The sequence below is a fragment of the Aedes albopictus genome, chromosome 3, assembly GCF_035046485.1.
Source record: "Aedes albopictus strain Foshan chromosome 3, AalbF5, whole genome shotgun sequence".
Taxonomy (NCBI): Eukaryota; Metazoa; Arthropoda; class Insecta; order Diptera; family Culicidae; genus Aedes; species Aedes albopictus.
In genome coordinates, this window is record NC_085138.1 from 437,464,694 (window position 1) to 437,492,615 (window position 27,922).

Sequence of the window (27,922 nt, forward strand, 5' to 3'; positions counted from 1 at the left end):
GTCGATTTTTCCCACTGTGCAGTGTGCAGTGAACGATTCCAGACATGCAGAAGACCAAGACGACATGAATCAAATTATTCCTATTCGAAGAAGAACTGAGGATGCCAAAGTGGAAAATGGAGCTGGAGAAATTGGTGTTCCGATACTTGTTCCGATATTTATCATGCCGATGACACAGCTCCAAATAGTTCGACTGAAGTGCGTGGTTAAAAGTGCAAATATTGAAAAGGAAGTGAAATTTTGAATTAGTGGAAGAGAAGTTTTTGAAAACACAAGCACAAAGTAGTGAAATCGCACGGATATAGCAAACTGCTGCGCGTTAATGCACGTCTCCTAAAAGCAGCACTTCCTAAGTGTTCACCAACAATTACTCCTGAAACGGTTCTCGCTGTGCAACTCTTGAAACTCGTAAATTGGTGCATCACTTCCTGGTGTTATCCTGTTTTCTCATCGCTCATCATTGCATCCTGTTCCTCACATCCTCACACCCACACTGGAACTCAAGAAACCAGGAGAAGAACAGGAAACAGCGCGCCAAAGAGTGCTAGAGCGGACCAACCCATTAAAAGCATAACTCTCGAAACCTCGCCAGCCATGAAGTCGGCAATTCTGTACCCTTATGGGCCACTTCGGGCTAATGGATGCTGTCGAATGCTGCATGCGAAACATTTAGCACTGACGAGTGCCATTTACACGCTGGTAAGTACTACACATAGTTGGGCTAGGGGGGGTATACTGTATTGGGAGGCTCTTGAGCTGCAATCTGCTTGCTATCACACACCACGTGCTTTGGTTGCGATCTTCGCATCAACAAATCCATTCTAGCGGGCCCTGCTATTTGGGAACATAAAACGAATGGGTGGAATCGTTGGAAATGGTTTCATTTCGTCTTATTGCTACTTGTAATCAAATCGTAAAAATGATTTATTTTATGTGCTACAGGGATAACAAACGAAAGCATAGGGCATTCACTTCTATGGTTTCCTAATTCAGGATTTATAGCATTTTGTCTGCCATTGGCCGGAGCCAGAATTCGAATTACTTTTCTGAAAGAATGTTCCTAATTTAGGCATTACTCTCCTATTCGGTTGAGCCTTTCGTCTACAATCCACAATCAATAATGCTGGTTAGTTGTCGTCGATACACATTTTTTACTAGAGGCAACACAAATTTTCAAATAACGAAACGACTTTATCATGACATTTTTCTTCCTTGATAGGGGACAGAGCCCGGAGGGTTTCAAGGGGAGAGAAGGGGGGATTAAAAGTCCCATGGAGTTTTAAAGGGGAATCAGCAAAGGAGAATCTCTGAGAGCCTTAGAGAAATACAAAAAAGTATCTCAGAGGAGGAAACGAGGGAGGACAAATGACAAGGTCAAAAGAAGGGAGGTAAGTTAGAGTGATGCACAAGGAATTCAGGGAATTTATAAAAGAGTGAAGTTTAGATAGGAAAGGGAGCAATGGGAGTATAAGGGGTAGAAAATATGTTGCAAGATTCGAAAGGAGATAACAATGTATAAGAAAAGTTTCAGGAGCTCATAGCTCATACCACAACGGGGTTAATCAGTGCCCTGAAAAGGACACTGTAAAACGCATAAGCGTAAAAAGAGCCTATAGCTCATTGGAGGTAGCTTGCGACGTCATACGACTTTCAATATGACATAGAAAGGCACGTCATCAAAAGCATCCTCAATATTCAAGAAATCACCCAAGCAAAAACTACGTTTGAGCGAGTGCTTTCTTGAAAACGTATAGAACTTTATGTAAAAGAGTCACTGTGGACATTCCAAATTGACATGTGAGTTCACATGAACAGGCATGTTAGCAAGACGAACATCACAGATGTGATAATCGACAATGCGTTTCGAGCATTTCAGAAAGAACGACGTAACCAGAAAAATCTGGAACTTATTCCTTCTTTATACAACGCACGCACCCTTTCGGGATAAAACTACAGAGTAATTTCATGCCATGAAAATACCCAATAGAAAACTACAAGAGTTCAAAACATGTTTGAAAAACTCAAATCCCTCTGGAGAAAAAAGGACAAAGCCCCATTTGCTCCAGGAGATTTGAAGTAAGCAGAGCTTTTTAGTGCCCACTAAATCGATTCTATAGCTACAATCCTCGGGGTAGAAGCTAAAGATTTGTAGCTATACAAAAGACTGGTTTATCCGAAGATATTTAGAACTTGAACAGGTCCGAGTTCCATTCAGGAATACCTCTTGCGGTCCGCACAGACCGCAGAGGACAAGCTTCTTTCAAAGCAGTAGATATGGTATACCACAATGAAGTGCGTTGTAATAACAAAACCATAATGAAACTCTCTTGGAGTAGCAATGGAAGCGAGTTATCCATAAAATGTGATCGCAACCAATTATTACAGGTTCCCAATCTTGTTGAGCAGGGACGCCTAAATACGCAAAGTTTGCGAAGGAGCACTCCAAAGTGTATTCCATCAAACTGAAGCATCTCAAATCAATGTTTGAGCTACTTCAGATGCCAAATATCAGCGAAAAGATGCTGAAAACAAGAGCTTGCTTGATGGCATCCATAAGGAAAGGTTGAAACATACTGTTAACGTTATTCTAAAATATAGCATGCTCGAGGCCAATAGTTCATCTATAATGAAAAAAGCAAAGCTGGGTTCACAAGGTAACCTATACAGAAGTTACCTTACGAAAATGAACTTTTTGAAGTAGATCCACTTGGGCTACATACGCTTTTTACGCTGAAAATTGATCTGAGGTTTCCTTGCCGTTTCCACTACCCAAACTAGACAGAATTACACTCTTCACAATCACAGCACAAAAAGGAAACATCAACGACGAACCAAATCGGTGTCAATTGAAAAACGCCAATGGCGAAAACGTAAGCTATTTAACAACATTTGAATAACCTCGCCCTTATTTAGCCTCAAATTTGAGACTTAAGAAGGGCAACTGATTATCTCGGAGAAACGCAAGGTCCACTGCACCATTGCTCCGGTTAGTGCAGTAAGGGCGTAATACTGTGGAGGACGCCCTAATTCTCCACAGGCTCCGTTTGTGGTTAGGTTTTTATTACACCCCCCTAACCATTCATTCTTTGGCACGGTAAGCATAAAGCCGCATAACACCATGAATTAGGGGTCACCTGTTTAGTGGACTCTTACCACTGGATCAGGCGATCCGTTGTGTTATTCTTAGCCAATTGAGACAATCGCTACCGACACTACACAGCTATCTAGGCTGATCGGGAAAAGAAGTTAACATTGATGGTCAACTTCCGAACGAACCCGAACAGCCGGGTTCGTGGATGAGAGGAGATGTCAGGTAATTACAGGTGATTCCAGTTCGGTTTCAATCACTCACTCACTTGTGTATTCTGGGGATACATTGGGTCAACGTAATTCATCGGCCAAATCAAAGTCATATGCTCCCTAGTGATGGACTGCCAAAGTAGCCAACGATTCGGTGCACGGTCAATCGACTCCACCATGATCTTCTCGATTACGGTGAGGAATAGTAGTTGGTGGTGATAGCAATGAAGAGAATTGGCAGACAAAAGAGGCACAAAACAAGCAACAAAGAAGGTGCGACGATTACTCTTTATCCTTACTGGTAACAGATAATGACATGATCTCGAAATATTTTGTGCAGACAAAACGGAAGCTGAATTTGTTGCGTACTTTTCAACTCGTGAATAATTAATTATTGCTAACCCAAAGTCGAAACTGTTTGATGATAGAGCTTCACCACAGTTGCAGTGTTTACCGACTCGAAGTTACCGTTCGAAAATCGCAATGCAAGGCTTAAAAATCTCTAAACTCGTGGTGTACGATGTTAATCCCATTATTTTCAAGTTGGGACAAACTTATGTCGCATGGGTTTGTTTGTCGCAACAAATACAGGTTGCGACATTGTCATTATTGTTGCGCGATGGTTGAATTTTGATTCACTGGGTGATAGTATAACATCCTTGCTTCACACCAGCGACTACCCACTCCATTATGCAGGACTCTGTATGTAAAAGCTTCACCTCAACCTCACTATTTTCTTCAGAACTCCCTTACGCATCAACCTTTATCTTTTTAGTAGTCAATGAACACCAAATAGACTAACTCTTTGAATTCGTTGACCTGTTCTAGGATGGTACGGAATGTCCCATAATGATCCACACGTAATATTACGGCACGGAATCCTACATGCTGTCGCCTAAGAGTTTTATCTATCTCTTCATGTATCCGATTTAGGATAACTAAGCACAGAACTTTGAAAACAATACACAGTATCATGATGCCACGCCGATTGCAGCACATAGTCAGATCCCTCTTCACGTTATGTCCAAAGGGAAGTATTATGAAAAGTGAATGTAGGGGAACTGCGGGCATAACGCCCTCCGGGGGCAAAACGCCTTAACGCGATATCATCATATTGTCGAGGTTTCCGTTAGATGCAAGCAAACTAGAACTCAAAGTTCAAACTGAGTAGATTAAGCCCAAGAGCGGCTGCTATTGTCGAAAGAAAAGCGTGAAAAACGACGATTTTTCACATTTGGAAAGATTCCCTAATTTGCAGCGCACAGAAATTAAGACATTGCGCGCTGATTATATGGAATCAATCCATGAAACTACCACGCGCCTCCTACTCCTTCATTTGCTGCTGGGAAGAGTTCGATGGAGCCCCTTGGTATTTCACAACAAGTCAAAGCGGGAAATGCCAGCGGGCGTTTTGCCTCCTGCAGTTTTCCAGCACCTAAAAAGCAACACATTTTTGAATTGTTTATTTGAATGGGAAATTTTGTGGGCACGCGGGCCAAAAGTTGAAGTCTCTTAGGAAAATAAGGCAACTGCTCTCCAGAGCAGAATACGACCTTAAAATAAGCATCATTCGAGGTTTCTGACCACATGTGCTTAGCCGGGGCGTTATGCCCCTCTTTCTTCTACCTCAACATTTATTCACCAGAACCATATTTTTGGACCACTGAATTCATGAAATTAGTGGTTTAAAATAATCCATCTTGGTTTTTTTTTCGTAGATTTTCATATGGGACGAAATTGACCTTAAAATGACTTTTTTTTTTGATATTTGTATGGGAAAAAAAGGAAATAAAAATAAAAAATAACAAAAAAAAAACCCTAGATGAAATATTTTAAACCACCCAGATTCTGAAACTAGAGGTTCAAAGCTACGATCCTAGGGAATAACTTTTGAGGTACATTCGATTTTCATAATACCTCCCTTTGGACATAGCGTGACTTCTTCCGAAACTTTACTAAAATGCTCTGCATCCAGTCGGCCGGGAAAGTCGCGGTGTCCAAGAAATTACATCATTTGCACGGAAAGCTTGGGGTCAGCCTTAAGCATCTTTGGTAACATGCAATCGAACTTGGGTGATGCGCCGTGCCCTAGACGACTCATGCCGAGATGTTGATGGTTTGCCGGATATCGAAACATGAAGAAGTTTTTCGAACTGCTCAAACCAGCATTTCAGCTGGTCAGTTGGTTTTAGCGTTGGGCAGTTTTGAATCGATGTTCGTAACATCGATGTTTTTGTTCCGATTAATCGATTTTTTAAATCGAAGTTGAAGCCCCACGAAATCGACCGAATCGATTTTTTACATTCGATTTTTCTTTCGATTCAAAAATATTATTTTTTTTTTTCAGTATGCACTCTAGAATTTTACCATTAAGAAAAATACATAGAATCGAGGTCTATATAATCTAGGGTCCACTAAATCGAGGTATACCTGTATATCTCAGGTTTCTTAGGCAATTTCTCCCAAGAGTCTAAGTGAATCTTTATAAGGATTCTGGAAAAATCCTTTCAGAATTCTAGCGCATCCATTTCTGGCTTCTAGGTCAGTCCATCTCTGGATTCCGAACATTTATTTTTTTTTTTTTAAGAATTCCTCTCAGGATTCTAGATAAATTTCCCTTAATAATGCGGAAAATCCTCTCTTGGATCCCTCTCAGGGTTCTGGGCAATCTCTTTCAGGATTCTAAAGGGATGTCTTTTAATATTGCTGGAAAAATTCTCTCAGGATTCTAGGAGAATCCCTCTGGAAGAATCCTCCAGGTAATTCTGGGGATATCCGCCTAAGCATTCTGGGAGAATCTCATGATTCTAAGGCAATCCATCAAAGAATTCAGGGATCCATCTAAAAAAAACTGGAGTAATCTCTCCCATGATTCAAGGGAAATCCTTAAGAGAATTCAGGGAGAATTCCTATTGGAAGGATCTTCCTCTCTTATATGGGATAAGGTCTCTCAAGATGCTGCTGAGATAATTTTCTGCATTTTGCAGAAATCTCTCATACAATTTTAGAGGAATCCTTAGAATTACGGAAGAGTCCCTTTAAAAATTCTGGAGGAATTTTTCTCAGCAGTATTACATTGGAATACCTATCAGAATTCTAGGGAATCTCTGAATTCTAAGGGAATTCATTTCAGGATGTTGGGTCATTCCCTACCAAGGTTCCCTACTAAGAGTGAAATCCCTTTCAGGATTGGGTTAATTCCTCTAAGGATTCTGGAAGACCCTCACTTAGGATCCCACTCAGAATTCTGAGGAAATGTTTTCCAGCCTTTTCAGGAACTCCTGTCAGACTTCTTGGAGAATCATACTCAGCATTCACAGTGTGTGGCGAAATTCCCTTCAGAATTCTGGGGGAATATTCCTTAGGATTCTGAGAGAATCTCACACTAGATCCAATTAGGATTAAGGAGGAATATCACTAAGTATTCTGCGACCAAGATTCTCTGAAAATTCGGCTTTCTGGAGAAATTTCTCTCAAGATTCTTGGGAATTCTTTCACGAGATTCTGGGCAGAATTCTCTAGGTCAATTTGAGTTTTGGAGATTCGCATAGACTGTGTGATTACTTTTAGGGTTCGGAAGAAATCCACCTCAGCATTCTACGAGAATCCCAGTAGAGCTCTGTTTCCTGTATTCTGGAGCAGTTGCTCCAGAAATCCCTTTCATGATTCTGGGAGAAACCCTCTTAGTAATCAGGGAAAATCCCTGACAAGATTATGGAAAAATTCTCTTGAAGTTCTTGAATAATAATTTAAAGTTTTCTTGAGGAATCACTCTCAGAGTTCTGGGGCAACCCCTTTTAGGAATTTAGGGAGTTCTTTCAAAGATTCTGGGGAATGTCTTTCAGGAATCGGCGGTATTTTTTCTGTTTTATGTGAGAAAACCTCTCAGAATTCCAGAGTCCTTCTCAGGATGCTGAGGAAGTACATTCAAGAAGTTTTCGTAATCCCTTCCAGGGAGAATACCTTTTGGGATTCTGGCAGAATTATTTTCAGCATTCTAAAGGATTTCACCCAGGATTTAAGGGGATTTCTGGGAGAATACCTTAAAGGATTCTGGAGGAATTCTCAGAATTCTGAGAAAATTCTATCTTTCAGAATTCTGTGAGTCGAGTTTCTTTGGAAATCCCGCCCAGTATTTTAAGGAAACCTTTCTCAGGATTCTGGAGTAATCCTTTTTGGGGCTCTAAGCTACCCTTTGCAGGATTCTGGGTCATTTCCTGTAAGTTTCTTGGGGGATTCATTTTAGAATTCCGAAACTCTTTTTTTGTGAAAATCTCTCGATATTCTAGATGAGTTTATTTCAAGAATCTCAAGAATCTCAAGAATCTCAAGAACCGCTTCTGGAATTCCTCTCAGGATTCTGAGATAATCCCTCTTAGGATTCTGGAACATTTTGGGAAAATACCAAGGAAAAGCTTTTCTTAGGATTCTGAGACAATCTATCACAGGATTCTGGGAGAATTCCTCTCGGATTCTGAGACAATCCGTCTCATAGATATGGAGCAATCTCTCTCAGGATTCTGGGAAAATCCTTAATAGAATTCAGAGAGCATTCCTACCAAGCTACCGGAAGAGTCTTGTTTTCTTTTGTAGGTAATGTCGCTCAGGGTTCTGGTGTAATAACTTTCACCATTCTGAAGAAATCTCTCTCATAATTCTAAAGGAACTCCTTTCAGAATTCTGGAGGAATCCCTTTAAATATTCTGGGGGAATTTCACTCAGGAGTCTGCGGGAAATTATCCCAGTACTATATGGGAATACTTCTCATAGTTCTGGGGAATCTGAAGATCTCAGGATTTTTTCTTTCGATTCAAAAATATTAGTTTCATTTTCTTGGAGTGCACTGTTTCAACGATATACCCATTTTCGAATCAGAGTCGCGAAATGTTCGATGTGCAATCTTTAATTTTGATATTGAATTTATTTAGACAAATAAAACATACCATGAACTTACTGCATGCGGCACACGAATCATTTTATAGTTTTTTGATATTTTATAATATCGAATCGATGTAAAAACATCGATTCAAAGCATTCGATTGAATCGGTGAATCGATTCTGCTGATTCGATTCGAATCGGTTCACAAAATTCGATGTCTCAGCCAGATTTGCCCAATGCTATTAGTGAGTAACTGTTCTGAAGCGTCTTTCTCTGGTATCCTCGGATACAGAGCCGTTGCTCTGACAATTATTCCTTGTTAATTTGCTAAAGTATGAAGTTATTTTTTTAAAGTTTATTCAAAAGTTTTATTTTGGGATTTTAACACTTTGCAGTCGAAGGGGTCATGACTCTGGCGATGAAACCGAACATAGCAAACGAATTTGAGGCCAGCGAGGTTGCTTCAGCAGTGGCGATATTATCCGGCTCCAAAGGGTTAAGGAGACTGATTCCCCTTGTTTTTTTTTATTTTCTTATAGTCACTATAATATAGTGTTTTCATTCGTATTCCATATTTCTTTAAGAATTTCAATAGGACTCTCCCAAAAAATATCCAATTTTTGTTTCTCTTATACGACTATAAATGCATATACATTTTGCATTTCAAGAATCTAACAAAGACCAGCACAATCATTAGAAATGACATTTGCACATTGCACATTGAGGATGGAAAGCTACACCCTGTGCAATGTTGACTGTTCTGGTCAGTAACGGAGTAGCAACTACGAATTGTACGGTCATCTCATGCTCATGCTCATTTGGACGTTACTTCGCAAACTTTGCGTTTGAAGCGTCCCCGGTCAACCAACTGGAATCTCTATACCGATTTGGTTGCGGTCATATTTCATGCATACTCACTTTCCATTGACACTCTGCGGTCTGTGAAGACTACAAGAAGAACCCTTTGATGGAACTCTGATCTGGCGAAGCGCAGGAAACAATGTAGAAAGAGTTGGAACAGACAACAGTTGGTTGGATCGGAGGCTTTCAGGTCGGCTCGCAAGGTCTACCAAAAAGCTGTCCGGTCTGCTGAACGATCCGGCTGGAAAAACCTTTGTACAAATGTTTCCAGTTTGAGTGAAGCCAGTCGGTTGAACAAAATCCTTGCAAAATCTAAGGATTTTCAAGTGAACAAACTTCGTTTGCCAAATGGCGATCTGACTTCCTCTTATGAGGAAGTTTTGGAACGTTTATTCAGTACACACTTCCCGGATGTGTGGATATTACGTCTTCGGATGAACCTGATGTCTTTTCTTGTAGTTATGACTCTCTGGCTTCGGCACGGAGTATCATAACTGTAGAATCGATTGAGTGGGCACTAAATAGCATTGCTCCATTCAAATCTCCAGGGGCAGATGGGATTTATCCTATTTTGCTTCAGAAGGAATTTGATTATTTAAAACATATTTTGAAAAAACTACTTGTTTGCAGTTTTGCTACAGGGTATATTCTCAAATCCTGGCGGGATAATACTGTAAAGTTTATTCCGAAAGTGGGTCGTGCATCGTATGAAGAAGCAAAGAATTTCAGACCTATCAGTTTGACCTCTTTTCTTCTGAAATGCTTAGAACGCATAGTCGACCATCACATCCGTGATGTTCATCTGGCAAACGTGCATCTATATGTGATCCAACATGCCTACAAATCTGGTAAGTCCACTGTGGCTCTTGTACACAAGGTTGTTTACGATATCGAGAAGGCATTCGATCAAAAGCAATCTTGTTTGGGTGTTTTCTTTGTATCGAGGGTGCCTTTGACAATGTGCCTTTCGAAGCCATATTAGAAGCCGCACGGAGTCATGGTATATCTCCAATGATTTCCAATTGGATTCATCAAATGCTTAAAAACCGATATCTCTTCTCGACATTGCGTATAGCAGGGTTTAGGAAATTGAGTGTTTGTGGATGCCCCCAAAGGGGAGTCTTGTCACCGCTTTTGTGGAATCTCGTAGCATATACGCTATTGAGGCAACTCAATAATAGCGGTTTTCCTACTTATGGTTTTGCCAACGACTACCTAACATTGTTAGTTGGTATGTGCATCAGCACCCTTTTCGACCTGATGCAAAGCGCAATTCAGGTAGTTGAGGGTTGGTGTCGCCAATATGGCCTTTCGGTTAATCCGAGTAAAACATCTATTGTTCTTTTTTACGGAAAGGCGAAACCGTGACGGCGTTCGACCTTTGCGTCTCTTTGATTCTGAAATCGATGTGACTGAACAGGTAAAGTACGTTGGAGTTATTCTTGATTCCAAGCTTTCCTGGACACCTCACATTGAATTCAGAAGCTTGTATGTCCATGCCGGGCAATGCCGGCGAACTTTTGGTACATCATGGGGTCTAAAACCCAAGTATATCAAACGAATTAACACACCTGTTGTTCGACCAATATTGGCCTATGGATGTGGTGGCAGAAGGGCGAAGTGAGAACAATCCAATCCAAATTAGGCCTTCTCCAAAGGATGTGCCTAATTTCGATGTCGGGAGCGAACTCTTCAACTCCCACTGCAACGCTTGAAATTCTCTTAGATGTTGCCCCACTACACATTCATCTCAAACAAGAAGCACTTTCTTGCACTTACCGTCTACAGGTAATCGGTTTACTAGAGGAAACTTCTGTGAACCGCAGTTCAACACACACCTCGTTGTTTCCACTTCTGGTGAATTGGGACAAAGTTGTCTTTGCTCCAAGTGATCTTACAATTGCTTGTAATTTTCCATATAGAACATTTTCCACGAAATTCCCTTCCCGGGAAGAGTGGACATCTGGTTATATGAAGAGAAGTATTTCAGAAGGTATCGTATGTTACACTGGCAGCTCCTTTCTCGAAGGTCCAGCAAATGCTGCTGTCTATTCTCGTGAGCTAAGGTTACATCAGTCTTACTTACTTGGTAGACAATGCACTGGTTTCAGGCCAAAATCTTTGCTCTTATGTGCAATCAGCACTTCAGCAACACATAATAGGTAAAGTAATATACTTCTGTTAAGATAGTCAGGCTGCACTTGCTTCGGCCAACTCAAGGTCAAAGTTATTAGTTTTAGTAAGCTTGTCGAACTCAAATCGAGGAACTGAATTCAGCCAATGCTGTTCACCTTGTATGGGTGTGCCTGGCCTTTCTTCCATCGCAGGAAATGAAAAGGCTGAAGAGTTAGCTCGCACTGGAGCATCACATGACTTATTGGCCCTGAGCCAGCTCGAGTTGTACTAGGCTTCAGACTGACATCTGGGCTGCCACTCAGCACAAACAATATTGGAATAGTTTGGAATCATGTCGTCAAACAAAATTGTATTGTACTAAGCCATCTCCAGGGGTGGCGAAGTATCTTACAAATCTGTCCAAGCAGAATTGCAGCATGATGGTCAAAGCATTGACTGGCCTTGGCCGACTCAGCTATCACATGGTGAATATTCAGCAAGCTGATTCATTTGTATGTGAGTGCTGTGAATGCGATTAAGGACCTTCGTATAATTTTATATGTAACTGTCCAGTTTTTGCGCAACTGCGTTTCCCAGTACTCGGTAAACACTTATTTGACTTCCGTAACTCACATGGTTGACCACCACCGCCAGCACCACGCTAATGCCTAGTACAAAATGCGAGAGTTTTTCAACGTGTTGTACATAAATACAACAGCGCGATCACTAGAGGGTTAAGTGAAACAAACTTCAGGATGTTCTGCTGTACTTAACTTGCTGTGGGGAAGAACTATAGGCTCTCTTTATGCTTTATGCGTTATTACAGTGCCCTTTTCAGTACGCTGCTTGAACCCATTGTGGTACGCTTATGCATTAGTACTTTTTTTCTTTCGTCTTCCCTACCTGTTCATATCCCCATCCAAATCCTTATTTCCTTCATTTTCCCTCAGGTAGATGATGAAATAGGTTGTTATTATAGTGATGGCACAAATGTCTCATATGGAGGATAACGTGCTTCTGGAGCCGACCTTCTGATACCTGATACCCGATATGGTACACTTTGTACTGCATTTATCAATCCAGAAATACTCTTGATGAAAACAATATTCATACGACCGATGAGTGTTAAATTATTACCAAATATTTCTTGTGAAGGATTGAGTGACGATAATTTGATATGTGTCCTCAACAAGCATAATTTGGCTTTTTTTCCGCAATATCTAATCGTGTTTTTCATGCACTCCTTCTTGAATGAGTAGTCAAACTACAAAAAAAATCTCTTTTTTATCATCAAGTACCCTCACCTTTCAATGATGTCTATTTCAATTTCGTTCAGAAAAGCACTACGCTCATTCAAAAATAAATCCCCATAAAACTCACCTGCATAGCCGGTATCCTTCGCCCCGTGCGCTATGAATAGACTGCAACGACGGCGAACGAACGGACCAAATACCATTACACTCCGGATTCGCGTCTGCAAAATTTGATTACCCTAACTGACAGGTGACCTATTGAGTATGGCCACTAGCCTGGTACACGGTTTATATGGGAAAATACAAAAAATGGAAAAACTCTAACTCCTGTATACTTTTTGAGTTCCTCTTTGGTCCCATATCAACTGTGCAAAATTTCAGATCGATCGGAAAAACTATATTTTAGCGCCCGCCATTCTTAGTTTTTCATACGATTTACTATGGGGAAATTTTACATCTGCAAAGAAAAATCGCTAGGAGTCACCCCAAGATCCCAAAAAATATGTCGATGAATGATTTCTGTAGAAAACTTCACGAGGAATCAGACCTCCGAAGACTGCAAACCAATGCGACGTTCGTGGAAAAAGTTATTAAGCCTCACCCGATTGATAAAATGACGAGATTTTATTATTTATTGTTATTCCTTACATGTTAAACAGCATTGGCATGCCATTCGGTTTTCAGTTAATAACTTTTTCCACATGCCTTAGATCGCTTTGCGGTCTTCGGAGAGTTGGTTTCTCGTAAAATTTCCAACAGAAATCATTCATCGATATATTTTTAGGGGTTAAGGGGCAACCTGTGGCGATTTTTCTTTGAAAAAGTGATTTTCCCCATAGTAAATCGTATGAAAACTTAAAATGGCTGGCGCTAAAATATAGTTTCTCCGATCGAGCTGAAATTTTGCACAGTTGATATGGGACCAAAAAGGAACTCAAAAAGTGTACAGGAGTAAAATGTCTTTCGGTGTCCCACTCTAATGGCCACCCACCACCAGTACTGGAAACCATGATTACAGCGCTGATACAGCAGCCCCCGCCGGAGACCAGCGCATTCATTCATAATCGAATTGGAAAGTCATTTTCCATATTTTATTTCTGTACCACCGTCGCGCACCGACGACCGTGTAGCAAACTTTTCTCACTCATCCACTGTACTATCCGCTCTCGTTCCAGAATATCTCCATCCTGGTGGTGCTGCTCTATTCCTGGCGAATCAGCGTCAACGTGAAAAAGTACAGCGACCTGGAGGACGTCTACTATGGTAGGTTTATCGGACGATGGGACGGTTTTCCCAAATGTGTGGCGGCCATCGCATCTCGTGTGTGGCCGTATTTGATGGTATTTTTTGTTGGCGTCCGCCGTAACAAACCAATCTGTTTACGATTTTATCTCTGAGGCTTTCGGTTTTTTTTTCTCTCCTCTTGATATGCCTTCGGTGCATCTTCTCATCACATCAGGTGTCCAGATTGCTTACTTTGCCATCATCGGAACGCAGTGCTCCATGGTTCTGCTCAGCATTGTGCTGATATTCGGCATCTATAAGGTACGTATACATAACTGCATATGGTACAAGGGCGTAGCCAGCTTTTCGGTCAGGGGGGGTGGGCAACCACCCTTAGTAAATATGTACCTACTATCTTTTATAACTAAACGCAACATGATGAAATTGAATATAATAACATTATATTCTAAAAGCATTATTTAACCCTTAACCTTGTTGTACTTTGTACAATACGTTAAAAAAGCACGCCTGATCTACACAAATCAACGTGGTGCTGGTAGCGGTGACCAATTTCTGGAAGATTAAGGATTTTTTGTTTACTCGTTATTTTGCTCTGATTTTTTTTTTGTCAATGTCTACAAAAAAATCATCAGAAATTACAGCTGAACTCTTTTGGAAATTACGAGCTCTTTTAAGGATTAACCTAGAATTTCCTGGTTCCTGTATGAGTCCATTTATCTTCCAATACTATTTGCTGGAGCAATTCCCCCACAACTTTTTGAATTTTTGAATTCCAGAAGGAATTCCTGTAAGAATTTCAGAAAATAAACCTGTACGAATTCCTGGATAAATTATTGGAGGAATACCTAGTGAAATTTCTGAAGAGATCACATGAGGAAATCCTAGATAAATTTCCTAGTAATTCCTGGAGGAATTCTTGAATTAGACCCAGCAGGAATTCCGGGAGAATTTCCTTGAGCAGTTTTTTGGGTGGATTCTTGTAGCAATCCCTAGAAGAATTTCAGAGAAATCTCCAGAGGAATTGTGGGACGAATTGTTGGAGAAATTTCTAGAAAATCCCTTGAGAAATTCCAGGAGGACTTAATGGAAGGACCCTTGGAGGAATTTCTGGAGGATTCCCTGGTGCAATCTCTGGGAATATCCCTCGAAAAATTCGTGGAGAAATCCCTGAAGTAGTTCCTGGAGGAATGTCTATAGGAATCCATGAAAATTTCCTCAAAGTATTCCTGGAGAATTTCCTGAAAGAATCTCTCCCAAGAGGATTTCCAGGAGAAATTCTTGGACGAGTTGCTGGCATAATTCCTGAAGGATGCCAGGAGTATTCCGGAAGGAATTCCTGGGGTATTACATGGAGGTATTCCTGGGGAAATTCCTAGATAACATCCCGGAGGAATAAATGGAGGAGTCCCTAGTAGTATTCCTGTGGAAATTTCTGGAGGAATCTCTAGAGGAATTCTTGAAAGAATTACTGGATGAATATCTAGAGGAATCTCCAGAAAGATTCTGAGAGATTTCTAATCCTATTTCTGTTATTTTTCTATTTCTGAAAAAATCCCTTGAAAGATTCCTGGAGGAATGTCTAGCGGAATTGCTGGTGGAGTACCTGCAGAAATTCTCGAAGAAATTCTTGAAGAAATCCCTGGAGGTATCCTTGATGAAATTTGTGAAGAAATCCCTGGAGGGATCTCCGGAGGAATCCCTGGTGGTATACCTGGAGGAATCTCTGAAAAATTCCTGAAGAATTTCTGAAGGAATCCCTGAAGGATTTCCTGGAGTAACTGCTGGATGAATTGCTGACATAATTTATGATGGAGTTCCTTGATTAATTCCTGGTATAATTCCAGGAGGAATCCCTGAAAAATTCCAGAAGGTATTCCTCGAGAATATTCTAGAAGAATTTCTGAAGAAATCCCTAGGGGATTTGCTGGAAAAAATCCTTGGAGAAATTTCTGCAGAATTTCCTGGAGGAATCTTCAAAGAATTTCCCGAAGAGATTCCATGGAGAAAACTCTGGAGGAATCCCTTAAGCAATTCCTGATGGAATCGGGGGAGAAATTTCTGGAGAAATACCTAAAGGAATTGCTGACATAATTTCTGCAAGATGTCCAGGAGCAATTCCTAAAGAAATTCCTGCAGAAATTCCTGGGGAATTCATGTAGAAATTCCTGGGGTAATTCCTAAAGGAGTTCCTGGAGAAAATCCTGGATAAAATCCTGGATAAAATCCTGGAGGAATACCTGGAGAAATTCCTAAAGGTATTCCTTTGAGAATTTATGGAGGAATCTCTAGAAGAATTCATGGAAGAATTACTGGATGAATTTCTAGAGGAATTCTGGCGAATTTCTATTCTATTCTATTATTTTTTAATTTCTGAAAAAATCCCTTGAGAAAATTCTGGAGGAATTTCGAGCGGAATTTCTGGAGGAATTCTTGGATAAATCCTCGAAGGAATTCCTGAATAAATCCTTGGGAGAATCCTAGAAGAAGTTTGTAAAGAAGTCCCTGGGAGAATCCCAGAAAAAAATACTGATGGTATTCCTGGAAGAATTTATGAAGAAATCCCTAGAGGATACCCAGGAAGAATCTTTAGAGGAACTTCTGGGGGATTTCCGTGAGGAATCTTCGGAGGATTTCTTGGAGGAATCCCTGAAAAATTCCTGAGAGTATTCCTGGAGAATTTCCTGGAAGAATTTCTGAAAAAATCTCCAGAAAAATTTCTGGAAAAATTCCTGTAGAAATTGTTGACATAATTTCTGAATTGCTGGAGGAATTCCTGAAGTAATTCTTGGGGTAACTCCTGGAGAATTTCCTGGAATAGCTCTTGGAGAAATTCCCAAGTAAAATCCTGCAGGAATGCCTGGAGGAATTGCTGGAGGTTCTCCTTTGGGAATTGCTAGCGGAATCCTTGAAGGAATTCTAGGAGGAATCTCTGTAGGAATTCCTTCAACAATTTCTGGATGAATTTCTGGGGGAATCTCTAGTGGAGCTATGGGAGAAATTTCTGAAAAAATCGCCTGAGAGATTCCCAGAGGGATGTAAAGAAAAATCTCTGGAGGAATTCCTGTAGACATCCTCGAACGAATTTCTGAAGAAATCCCTGGAAAAATCACTAAAAATGTTCCTGGAGGAGTTTTTAGTGCAAGTCCTGGAGGAATACCTGCAGCAACTCCTGGATGGAATACTGGAAGATTTCTTGGCAGAATTTCTGGAAAAATTCTAGAAGGTATTCCTAGAAAAAATCCTGGAATAATTTCTGAAGGAATCCCTGAAGAATTTCCTGGAGTAATTCCTAGAGGAATTCTTGAAGAAGTTCGTGGATGAATCTATAGTAGAAGAAATTCGTATAGGGATACCAGCAATGGTTCCTTAAGAAATCGCAGATGGAGTTCTTAAACAAATTCGGGAGGAATCCTTAGAAGAGTTTCTGAAGAAACTCCACAAGGAAACCCGAAAGAAATTTCAAGAGGAATTACTAAGGGAATCCTTAAGCAGTTCCTGGAGGAAGAACTGAATCAATTCCTAGAAAAGTTCCTTAGAAAATACAAAGCGGAATTGGTAGAGGTACCCTAAAAAGAGTTCGTGGGAGAATCTTCCGAGGAAGTTTAAAATAAGTTGTTCCAGAAAGAATAACAGAAGGAAGTCCCGAGTTAAGCCCTGCAGAAATTCTTGAAGGAATCCCTGGAGGATATCCTAGAAGAATATCCGTAGAGATTAACGGAGGAATCTCTAGAAGAATTCCTGGATGAATTTCTGGAGAAATCACTATACGCATTTCTGAATTAATCCTTGAATGAATTTTTAGGGGAATCACTGCAACAATTCTCAGAGGATCCCTGGAATAATTCTTAGAGGAATCTCTGGAGGAATCATGGAGAAACCCCGGTATAAATTTCTGAAGAAATTGCAGATGGAATCCTTGGAGAAATCCTGAAAGAATTCTAAGAAGAGTTCGTGGATGAACTTCTTGGGGAATCCCTGTAGCTGTTCCTGAAGAAACCCCAGGAAAAATCCTGGGGAATTCCTAAACAGTTCCTGGAGTTGTTTCTGAAAGAAACACAGAATATATTCCCGGGTGAATCCTTGGAGGAATGCTTGAAGGAAAACCTGGAGGAATCCTGGAAGTAATCCCATGATGAATTCCTTAGAAAATCCCTGGAAAGCTTTCTTAACAAATTCCTGGAAGAATTTCTGTGGGAAAAAATATAAAGGTATCCATGTAATAATTTTTGGACGAATTATTGTTGGAATCTTTGGATGGACTCCCAAAAGAATGTTTTGTACAATGATTTAAGGAACTTCTGGAAATTCCTGGAGGAATCATCGAAAAAAGCACTGGAACAATCATTGGATGAAGTTCTAAAGATATCCCAGGAGAAATTCCCGGAGGAATTTCTGGTGAAACCCATACAGAAATTCTTGAAAAGCTCTCTGGAGCAATCCATGCTAGAATCACTGAGGGAAGCTATGGAAAATTCCTGAAGAAATTCATCGATGAAATATCTGTAAAAGAACTGAAGGAATCGTGGGAGGAATTTTTGAAGCATTTCTTGGAACAAACCCTGAAAAAATAACATACTGTACCCTGTAAGATACCCATGGAAGAATTCACGAAAGTGAAACTTCTGGATATCCCTTAAGGAATTTCTGAAAGAATCCTTGAAGAAGTTCCTGAATAAATGCCTAAAGGAATTTCTGGAGATGTCCTTGAAAGAATTTGTAAAGATCTCCCAGGTGTTATTCTCTTAGCATGACGTTTGTTTTAATTGAATACAAGTGAAAATTCGTGTAGCAGTAACACATAACTGCACTCTATAGCATCATATAATTCTACAAAGTCCTTCTTTTTCCCTACAGGAAACTTGACATGCTGTTCTTGTATTCCATGAATAAACTTCACAAAATTTATCTATTCAACCAAGCTTGTTATTTGGTTAAAATCTATGATAAGATTGAAGTAGATCTCTTGAAGTAATACTTGGCGAAATTTCCTGTGATTCTCAAGAAAAAAGGTTTGATAATTGTGGATAAAAACCTCAATTATTGGAATAATCTAGAGAATAGTTTTTTAAAATATTTTTTTTCTGGAACTCTTGAATTATTGATAATCTTTGAGTCGGCTCGAATTTAAAAAAAATCTTTCGGCCAGGGGGGGGGGCACGGCCTTCGGGTATCAAAGGATTATCTTTAACGTTCCTCGTCACGTTCAGTTCCCATTTTACTACATAGCATATATAGAGGGCAGAGGGTCCTATTTTGGGAAATTTTCACTTATAATTCAGTCAATTTTATACTAATTGACTTCAGTTTCTTTACATGGTAAGCCTTGCTTTTCGGAACAAGGCTGGGGAGTTAAGAATAAAGAAAACATTTTGGATATATAAAAAAAGTCTTAAAATTGAAAATAAATTAAAGAAGAAATTGTATGGATAACAGAAGATAGAATATGTATGGAAGAGAACATAACAAATGCACAAGAAAGAGTTGAAACAATGCACAAATCTCCTAACATCGAACTTTAATGTCAAACCCAGCTGGCCATCATTTGGGACCGAAGTTCGAAACTTTTCCTACCGCATTCAACTTTCCTGCGTCCATTTCAATTATGACCTCATCGCCCCACCCGCTCCATACATAAATTTGCAACTTCCAGTCTTGGCATTTGCCCTTCGCTCCGATTCCGAATGGTATGCCGACCACCGGCGATCCTTGGCGTCATCGCCGTGCTTGCCGGCCTGATTTTGGGAAATGCGCGCTGTACCCGAGACGTGCTTGCTAAATAAGCAGGCAATAAAAGTTTTTGACAGGTTTATCAGAGATTTTCGGGAATGTAGCCGACGAACTAACTTTCCGTGGACGAAAATCGCATCGTAATGCCGGCCTCCCCACGGACCCGAACGAACGAACCGACCAACCGGGAGGGTTGTTTTCGAAACTTTGATTAAATTTGCTACGGCGATGGATGGGGTGGATCGTTTTTCTATTTAAAATTAACACTTGCTAATTATTTATTAACTCTTGTTTCATTTTTTCGCTCTCTCGAACCCAACTTCCTTCCACCCGTAGGAGAACATTGGACTCGTGGTACCGTGGATAATCGGATTCATCACCTTCATGGCGCTGGAAGCCGTGGCAATGGTGTACTCCAACGTGCTGCGGGACCATGTGAACAGGGTAAGTCGTCATGAGTGAGTGTGTGAGAATGTGTGCGATGGGAGACGAGAGGCGGTAGACACGCCGGAAAGGGCACGTTTTTCTTTGTCATTACGTTGATTAAATCTGGGTTATTATCATGATTAAATTTCCATATTCTTTGCGATGCTTAACCCTCTCATCGCTCTCCAGAGAAATCGGTTCAGCAGAAGAAGAAAATTAATTTGAGATGCCATTTAGCAGCTTAAACGAGCCAAAGTAAATTAGATAATATGAGCCGAGACCGCTGCAATTTCCATTTTCTTGCTATTCACTTAGCGAGTGGATGCCGCAAGTTCTTAAATAATAATTCTGAAACTTTTTCTGCTTCATGGCAGTTCGTTCAGAAGTTTCGGTTATTTCTTCATCGTTAATTACCAAAGTATTTGGAAGTTCTTTCAAGAAACGGTCAGAAATTCATCTCAGAGTATCTCCATTATTCTCCCTGGAAAGTATTTCAATAGTTATTCAAAAACATTTTTAATGGTTTGTTTCAGAAATGCATCTAACTATTTAACTCATGAGATCACCACAGGACTTTTCCAGAGGTTCCTCAGTAAAAACGAGAAAAATTCAAGATTTTTTTTAAATATCTCTTCCAGTGTCCCATAAAACCTCTGATCATTGAAGAAGAACAATCGGATGCGCTGAACAATATCTGTGCCATCTTCACCAATGTGACCTTTTAGTTTTTTAATAGTAATAAATACCTAATGACAATAGCTCCTAAGATATAAGTGTCAATCTGTAATCTGGCAGTTTATTAGAATTCTTAACTTTACTTGTAGCACTTTATCAAATAATAAAGAAGAGAGGAATTATTTCCTATGTAATCCAGGATTTTTGAAAGTCAGGTCAGATGAAAAAACTTTCAACTTCAAATCAAAATTTATGACGAAATCTGCACTATTTTGGATGCGCGTAGGTTTTAGGCACTTATAATCTCAATATTCGCGGTAAAACTGCTCCCGCACATACCTTTTTACTACAAGGATCGCTACAAGCCAAACACTTTTGAGAATAGTTAACTTCTGATAATCTAATAAGTCGACTTCATAACGATGCAAGGCCGACGATAGTTTGCTCACGTTCTACACGAGTGGAACAAAAAACTGGCTGTCAAGTAGTTCGAGCCGAAATGAACGACATGTTTTTTTTATTGCGGACATATTGTTATTCTCAATATTTGTTTGAAAACATCTATAAATGTGGTCCACTTGGTTGAAAGGCATTCTTATAGCGGTTATCAGAAAGTTCTAATGGTTCTTGGTTTCATTGGCAGTTTTATTAAATTGGCAATGAAAACTGCTTATAGCGCAGCATGAAGCTTAAAATGTTACTTGTGAGGAAAGGCTCAAAGATTCATTCGGTCCCGGCAAGCCAAACTTCCAGTGCTCGGGCCAGGCCCGTGCAAAGAAGTGACGCCAAGGGAGGGGGTTTTCCCAATTTCGGCAAAAAGTGGAGGGCCGTCTAGTGTATAGATCGTCGGTAAGGAGGGGGCGTTAACATCCTAACCCTCCCCATCCGTATGCACGGGCTTGGCTCAGGCAACTGCCCTGGAGGCCCAAATGAAGCTCATGGAGTAAAAGAAAGAGATGAAAGTGATGGAAGAGCTGAAGAGAATGGAGAAGAATGGAGATGAACAGTTCCAGCTCGAGGAGAAGAAGCAATTGATGAAAGAAGAACGACGTCTCCGCCAGCGTAAGCTGGACGAACAACGGTCGTTGCTGGCGATACAGCAATTGATTAGGAGAGAGTTTCGGGAAAGAAGAATGAGCTAATCAAGCGGATGTTGGAGGCCGGAAGCAGAGGCAGCAGCATTACAAGCTCGCTTCCAGACTCACGACAGAATGAAGAGTTGGCTAACAGGTCCACATACTGATGGATGATCTTTGGGAAACATGGTGGAGGAATAAAAAGCTAATAGAGGGCTTCACCCGACAGTTTCTCAAGACCCGTTGGCATACCAGCTACCAACATCGCAATCCGGGGTTGCACAAATCACCTCGCAAACGACTCGTGGTATGCAGGTGGGAAGCTCGTCCTAAATGATGCAGCAAGCTCGGTCAGAGATTGTCGTGCAACCGTTCCAGCGATACGTAGCGAACTCCCAGCCTCAGCTCCAACTGAAGCTGCGGACTAGTCAGACCATGCCTCAGCAGTGCCAGCTTTCAGCGCAGCAACAGCTGTGTTATCCATTCGTACAGCATCAGCAGCAATTGCGCCATTCGCAAGGCGGCGGCCCTGGGGATCAGGATGCGATCCACATAGTAGGGGAACTGCGGGCATAACGCCCCCAGGGGCAAAACACCTTCACGCGATTTCATCATATTGTGGAGGTTTTCGTTAGATACAAGCAAACTAGACCTAAAACTGAGCAGGTTGAGCCCAAGAATGGTTGCTATTGTCGAAAGAAAGCGTGAAAAACGACGATTTTCCACATTTGAGAAGATTCCCTAATTTGCAGCCAATAGAAATTAAGACTTTGCGCGCTGATTATATGGAATAAAGCCATTTGACCACCACGCGCCTCCTACCATTTGCCGCTGGGAAGAGTTCGATGGAGCCAACAAGTCAAAGCGGGAAATGCCAGCGGGCATTTTGCCTCACCCAAAAAGGCGTTTTGCCTCCTGCAGTTTCTCGGCACCTAAAAAGTAACACTTTCACACACGACCTCCGTAACTTTCTGTCCAATTCCGGAGAAGGTAGGGTAAAAGCACTGGACTTCGCCACTGCTCTAGTCTTCGCCCAATCCATGTATGTTGGATTTGGAAAGTAAACAAGCCTAATAAACAAAAGTGATCTCGCCTCTGTCTCATTTTAATTGTATTGAATTGCTTTTGTTGAGTTTGAGCCAGTGCACGCCGTTGGTGTTCTGTGCTGCAATAATAAGATTCGCGCAATTTGAAGTTTCGATCTCGTAGTCCGAAAGAAATCACGGGTTTAATTAGTTTAGAATTCCGGGAACTTACATGTATGGCAGGGCGAAGATTAGAGCAGAATTGTAGTGTTTTCACTCTATTGGAGAGGAATCAGGAGATCCAATAAAGGAATTGGCCTTGGAGTGGGTTGAAAACACGGAATCGGTATTAGGGATGTAATGGATTCCCAGTGTGGACTGCTCCACGTACACCGTCAACCCCCGTGAAGATCTTCAATGGCTTCTCAACCACAACCACGTTCCCATGAAACGAGTAATACTTCGGATCGGGCCTGTTTGACCCGCTAGCCAGGGTCTCTTTCCTCCTCATTCAAGGAAAGGTTCTCATCCTCCAGTCCAAGCTAGGGTTTGATCCTTATTGGTCGTGCAAATCAGGCATTTTGGTGCCGAATTGAACTCTTTGGTCACATCCTTCCACTCCGCACTTCCTGCAGAGTTTACTCCTCTCAGGGCCTTTACACGCCTACGACTTGTGCCCTCGCTCGAAGTGCTTGAAGCACGCTTCTGGTGGCTCGTAGATGCTGAATCACCTCCGTTCCGTTGCCTCAGGGCTCTCACCTGCACCTTCTCGCCCAGTACCTTTTGAATTAGTGCCTTGTAGGAAGTGCCCTTTTTGGTCACCTCATTCTTCAGCACTAGCATCATCTTTCCGATCCTGCTGCGCCGGATGCCTTTGACATCCGTGCCCAGCGGAGAATGACGGTTTTCGTTCCGCATTGCCCGCAGCACCTCGATTTTGAAAACCAGCGCCTGACTCCGTTCGCGCTTACGGGCTGGTTTTCCTTTGCTCAACTCCTTCTTTTTCCCAACCGTGATCCAAGGGTTCTCCTTTCCTTGGTCCGGTTGGTCACCTTTTATCTTAGGATTGGCCTCTTGAGGCTTGGTTTCCCTGTTCCTTGCGCGTTTTGTAACCGGCCTGGTTACTTGTGCTGGTCGTCCCTTTCATCTTCTTCGATTTTTCGCCCGCCTCTGCTGGACGCTTCTTTGGCAGCGTCTCCTCGGCAGGTTTCAACTATGGAGCTCGAGCCGTAGGGCAGTACGAGCTCTCCGCTACGGCTCCGGGGAGCTGCATGGTTTCGTGCTGCATCGTCTCGTTACCAGCAAAAAGGAAGCTGTCCGTTTGGTAGTCCGCCCGCTCGTGCAGCCGATCAGCTCGTCTATCTGTTCGTCAACTACCAACATCTTTGGTAGAACGCTCCTGCTGCGGTTCAGCGCCCGCGTGATATCCGCGCCAGTCATCTGCGCCTCCTCGGCCGGAGCTGCGCCACCTTGTGCTCCTCTCGTTGAACCTTCTGCCGCCTGCTCGCTGGTTCAACGCCGTTCCCGCTGCTTCTCCACTCTCGATCATAGCCACATCGTTTTTCATGGATTTAGGTCATTTCTGCTAGGTCTTCCTTAGAGCCGCTATCCAAATGAAAGTAGTCACCAATGATCGTGGTAGTTATCTATGTGAGCATGGAGGCCACCCGAGGGTTGACCCAGGCCCTTATAAGGACTAGGCTCGGAGCCGGATCAGCATTAATCCGGAGTGTTCATCTGAACCTGTTTTCATCCAGTTAGTTGCCTAAGTTGGGCACAGGTGAGGAACGTAGGGTAAACAGGTATAATATGCCCCCCTAAGCAGAAATGGCAATATATCTCAAACTGGCGCCTTATTCCATCTATTGTCCATTGCAAATCGTTGTTCCTAAAGTCAGTGAAGTGTTGCATGCAAACTATGCCTTTGGAGGGGCGGCTATGGAAGCTTTGAAACGTTTTTCGAAAACGTTCCAAAATTTGCTCTTATCAAAACAAACGGGGCAATACGCCCCACCAAAAGAAAAACGTCCTACTGTAAGGCCACGCCACGATTTTAGGGGACGGAGGACAGCGCAGACATTGGCCCATCCGCTGTTTCAAGTCACCCGACTTTACTAAGAGGATAGAACGACGTTACTACCAGCTCACATGTGCGTAGTTACCTAAGCATGTACCGTCTCAGTTACCAATTACAAAGCAAGAACAGTATGCCGTAATCAGGAACCTACACTGGCGTCGTTCTTGATGTGCCCGAGGTGCTCCAAGCTGGGCTGTGACACTTTGGAAGCGGTGTCGTATCGCTTATACAGGGTAGCATCCGGATGTGTAAAATTTTTGAAAAGACACAGCAGAGCCAACAGCCAACTGCTGGCCCCCCGCCACGCCTAGGCTTACTCCGCTTGAGCAATCCGTATGTCTCGGTGCTCGGTCACCTCCCGGTGCCAAAGGTGGGCAGTCCACACTGACTGGTGTGTTGGTAAGGTTCGCTTAGAAAATAATTCAAGGCTCCCACCTGACTCGCAAAAGGGGGGGAAGCCCCTGGACACCTGTCGCTGCTGCCACACAGTTGATAACTGTGGAAGAGCTCGTGGATCACCGTCTTTGTCTCAGTGGGGACGATACGCCAAGAAGAAGACTGGTTGATTGATTGATTTGTCTTTATTAAAGAGACTTTCAGCCCTTGGCTGGTTCGTTCCTACATAGAAGACTGGAATATCTTTGAGATATGTGGGAAATGCGCAATATTTTTAAAAGACACGGACGACACGTTTAGTAGGGGAACAGAGCCCAAAATGCCAAGATGGGGTAAAACGGCCCAACGCATAAAATCATTCCTGAATGGGACTTGATCATAGCTATAGGTGAATGGTGTCAAGATATGTTTGCATTAAACATTCTTCTAGAATCTAGGCCGCCAAACCCACGGAAAATCTTTTGATTTCCCAATGAAAATGGGCAACTTCCGGTTTTTCGTGCTTGCAATTAAGGTTTTCGGGTGATTTTATTACCAGCCAAGTGTTTCCAAGTAGATTGAGGCACCCATGGAGGCGCATGGTTGTTGAAGTCTACGCTATCCATGTTAGGGGTCATTCAAATACTACGACCATCGTTTAGCGGGAAAGGGGGTGACACTCCTTGTATTGAGTATACGAAAAAACGTGACAGAGGGGTGAAAGTAAGTCGAAAATGCCAGAAAACTGATGGACGTAATTTTTGAATGTTTTCATGAAGTGGCATCTTACCCCATGGCAGATGGGCTTTTTGCACCACTTCCGTTTTACGAACCAGTTTTTGAAATCGCAAATAAACGATGAAAATGCAATAATTTAGTGAATATTTTTGTTGAAGCATCGAGCAAATATTGTCTAGTTGCTGTTACCACTTTGAAAGCCTAACAAATGAGGCTCTATATCATTGAAAACGATGAAAGTTTGAAAAATGGCATATTGCCCCACTTTCCCCTACTTCCAGTGAGCTATTCGCTCTTTGAAGGAAGCACGACACTAGACAACGGACTAGCATGCAACGCCCAGTGGCGCAGCCGAAAATTTTTCCTGACAGCTGCGGCGGGAATCGAACCCGCGCTCCTAGCACGATGCGACTGAATGCTTGGTGACACTAGCCGCACGACCACGAAGCCACCATCTTTCAAACGCATCTTTGTGGCTGAAGGTATTTGACCCAAGTCAGTGGTTCCCAACAGGGACGTGACGGTCCATATGCAATTGAACTGTTAAAAGGGTTAAGTAAATTCAACATTCAATTTCCAAGAATTACTTAACATATAGTTTCGAAATACTCATTTATTGAAAGTATAAATCAAACAAATTCAGTATGTTATCAAAAATAAAGCCATCGACAAGCACTTCATCCAGCACCAAACAATTTGTTTATCCAGTATTGTTATCTGAATGAGACCATTTATTACCACGACCACCCGTTACTTATATCTCTCTTTTCCATCGTTTGCAGCAATTCGACTCCCTTTGCAAAGCAGAAGTGGCCTTTTTCGTATCGCGAGCATTCATCAACGTGAGTATATCATATAACATCCCATTAGAACAACCACTTTTCTCCGGAACAATAAATTGAACGTTCTTCTTTTTCTCCTCTTTCAAAGGCCCTGGCGATGTGGGCCGTGACCCGTTTCTACAACCTGCTGCGGGCGGGCGTCACCTGGAAGGGACCGGAAGTGATCGAACTATGACACAACTCGAACGACACGGAGAAAACGCTGGCGTCTCTCCGTGACGAAACCCACCTGATTGTGCGCATCCGTGACAGCGGCGAGAACGACTGCGGCAGCAACGGCGGCTCCACCGACGAGGACGACGACGACGCCAGTGGTGATGGTAATCGCAATGGCGGCGGCGGCGACGACGGTGGGGATGATACCGATGACAATATGATTGATGCCTCGGGTCGGGGGCGGGGGCGATACAGCCGGAGTCGATCGCGGCAGCAGTTATTCCGAGATGGGTACGCTTCCGACGACGGCGGCGATAAGAGCGCCGGAAGTGGCAGCGAGGAGGACGACTCACTGCTGGTGGCGTACGATAGCAACTCCGTGGCATCCGTTTGACAATATCGAAAGCTGGTGCGGATGATGGCGGAGTTCCAGCGGCAGGCGGACAGTGCCGTGTTGTTGTTCTTAATTATATTTTGTATTGAAGTTTATGCGCAGATTTTTATATTTTTCTAGACGACGGTCAGAGTAGTGTACCTTTTCTCTATATTGTTATAACTGTGGGAGAGCGAAGATGTTGAATCCTTTGTGTAACAGAATGCGACATAATTTTCAAAATTTTATAAACGAAGAAATAAGTGTATTTCTGGATCTACAAAATTCATAATCCAGATCATGCCTCGGTCACAATCAAGCTTCCGTTGCAACTTTTGAAAGTCAAATAGATTATAGAAGGTCTTCAAAGCCATCTTAAAGTCAAAACATACTAATCTATGATTTATAACGGAATCCAATACCTTTTCAATACCGATTGAATTTCAAAGTGTTGCTTGACTCACACTACCAGTTATTAAAGAAAAACGAGCTCAAAATGTTAGATTATCTATAAATTCTGATGTTCTAGAATCATGCCGTGTGGTGCTTGCGAAGTGTGCAGCTTAAAAACTGTGCAAGACTATTTTTTAACCCGGGAGCGGTCGCGCCGTGTACTGAGTACACGCACCATGAAAAATGCACGCATGTGGTACACAGTGTGAGCGCGGTGTCGCTGCAGGTAGTCAAAGGCGCGACTGCTCGAGGGTTAATTATTTAAAACTAATTTTTGATTAAACTCTTGAACTTTGAGAAAAACAGTGTTCAGTCAACTGCTGAAA

At 42.0% G+C, this 27,922-nt stretch overlaps 1 protein-coding gene across 1 annotated transcript; it reads left to right on the forward strand.

Moving 5' to 3' along the window:
* Positions 1–27,496, forward strand: LOC109426010 (uncharacterized). Its single transcript, XM_029875939.2, has 6 exons — positions 1–699; positions 13,584–13,671; positions 13,868–13,953; positions 19,717–19,824; positions 26,555–26,614; positions 26,703–27,496. The coding sequence occupies exons 1-6, from the start codon at positions 595–597 to the stop codon at positions 26,787–26,789; spliced, it is 534 nt and encodes a 177-aa protein (XP_029731799.1). The 5' UTR covers positions 1–594; the 3' UTR covers positions 26,790–27,496.
* The last annotated feature ends 426 nt before the right edge of the window (positions 27,497–27,922 follow it).

Coding starts and splice junctions, on each gene's coding strand:
- LOC109426010 (XM_029875939.2), top strand. CDS start 595: ATGAAGTCGGCAATTCTGTACCCTTATGGGCCACTTCGGGCTAATGGA. Junction 700..13,583: donor CGAGTGCCATTTACACGCTG/GTAAGTACTACA, acceptor CTCTCGTTCCAG/AATATCTCCATCCTGGTGGT. Junction 13,954..19,716: donor TGATATTCGGCATCTATAAG/GTACGTATACAT, acceptor TTCCACCCGTAG/GAGAACATTGGACTCGTGGT.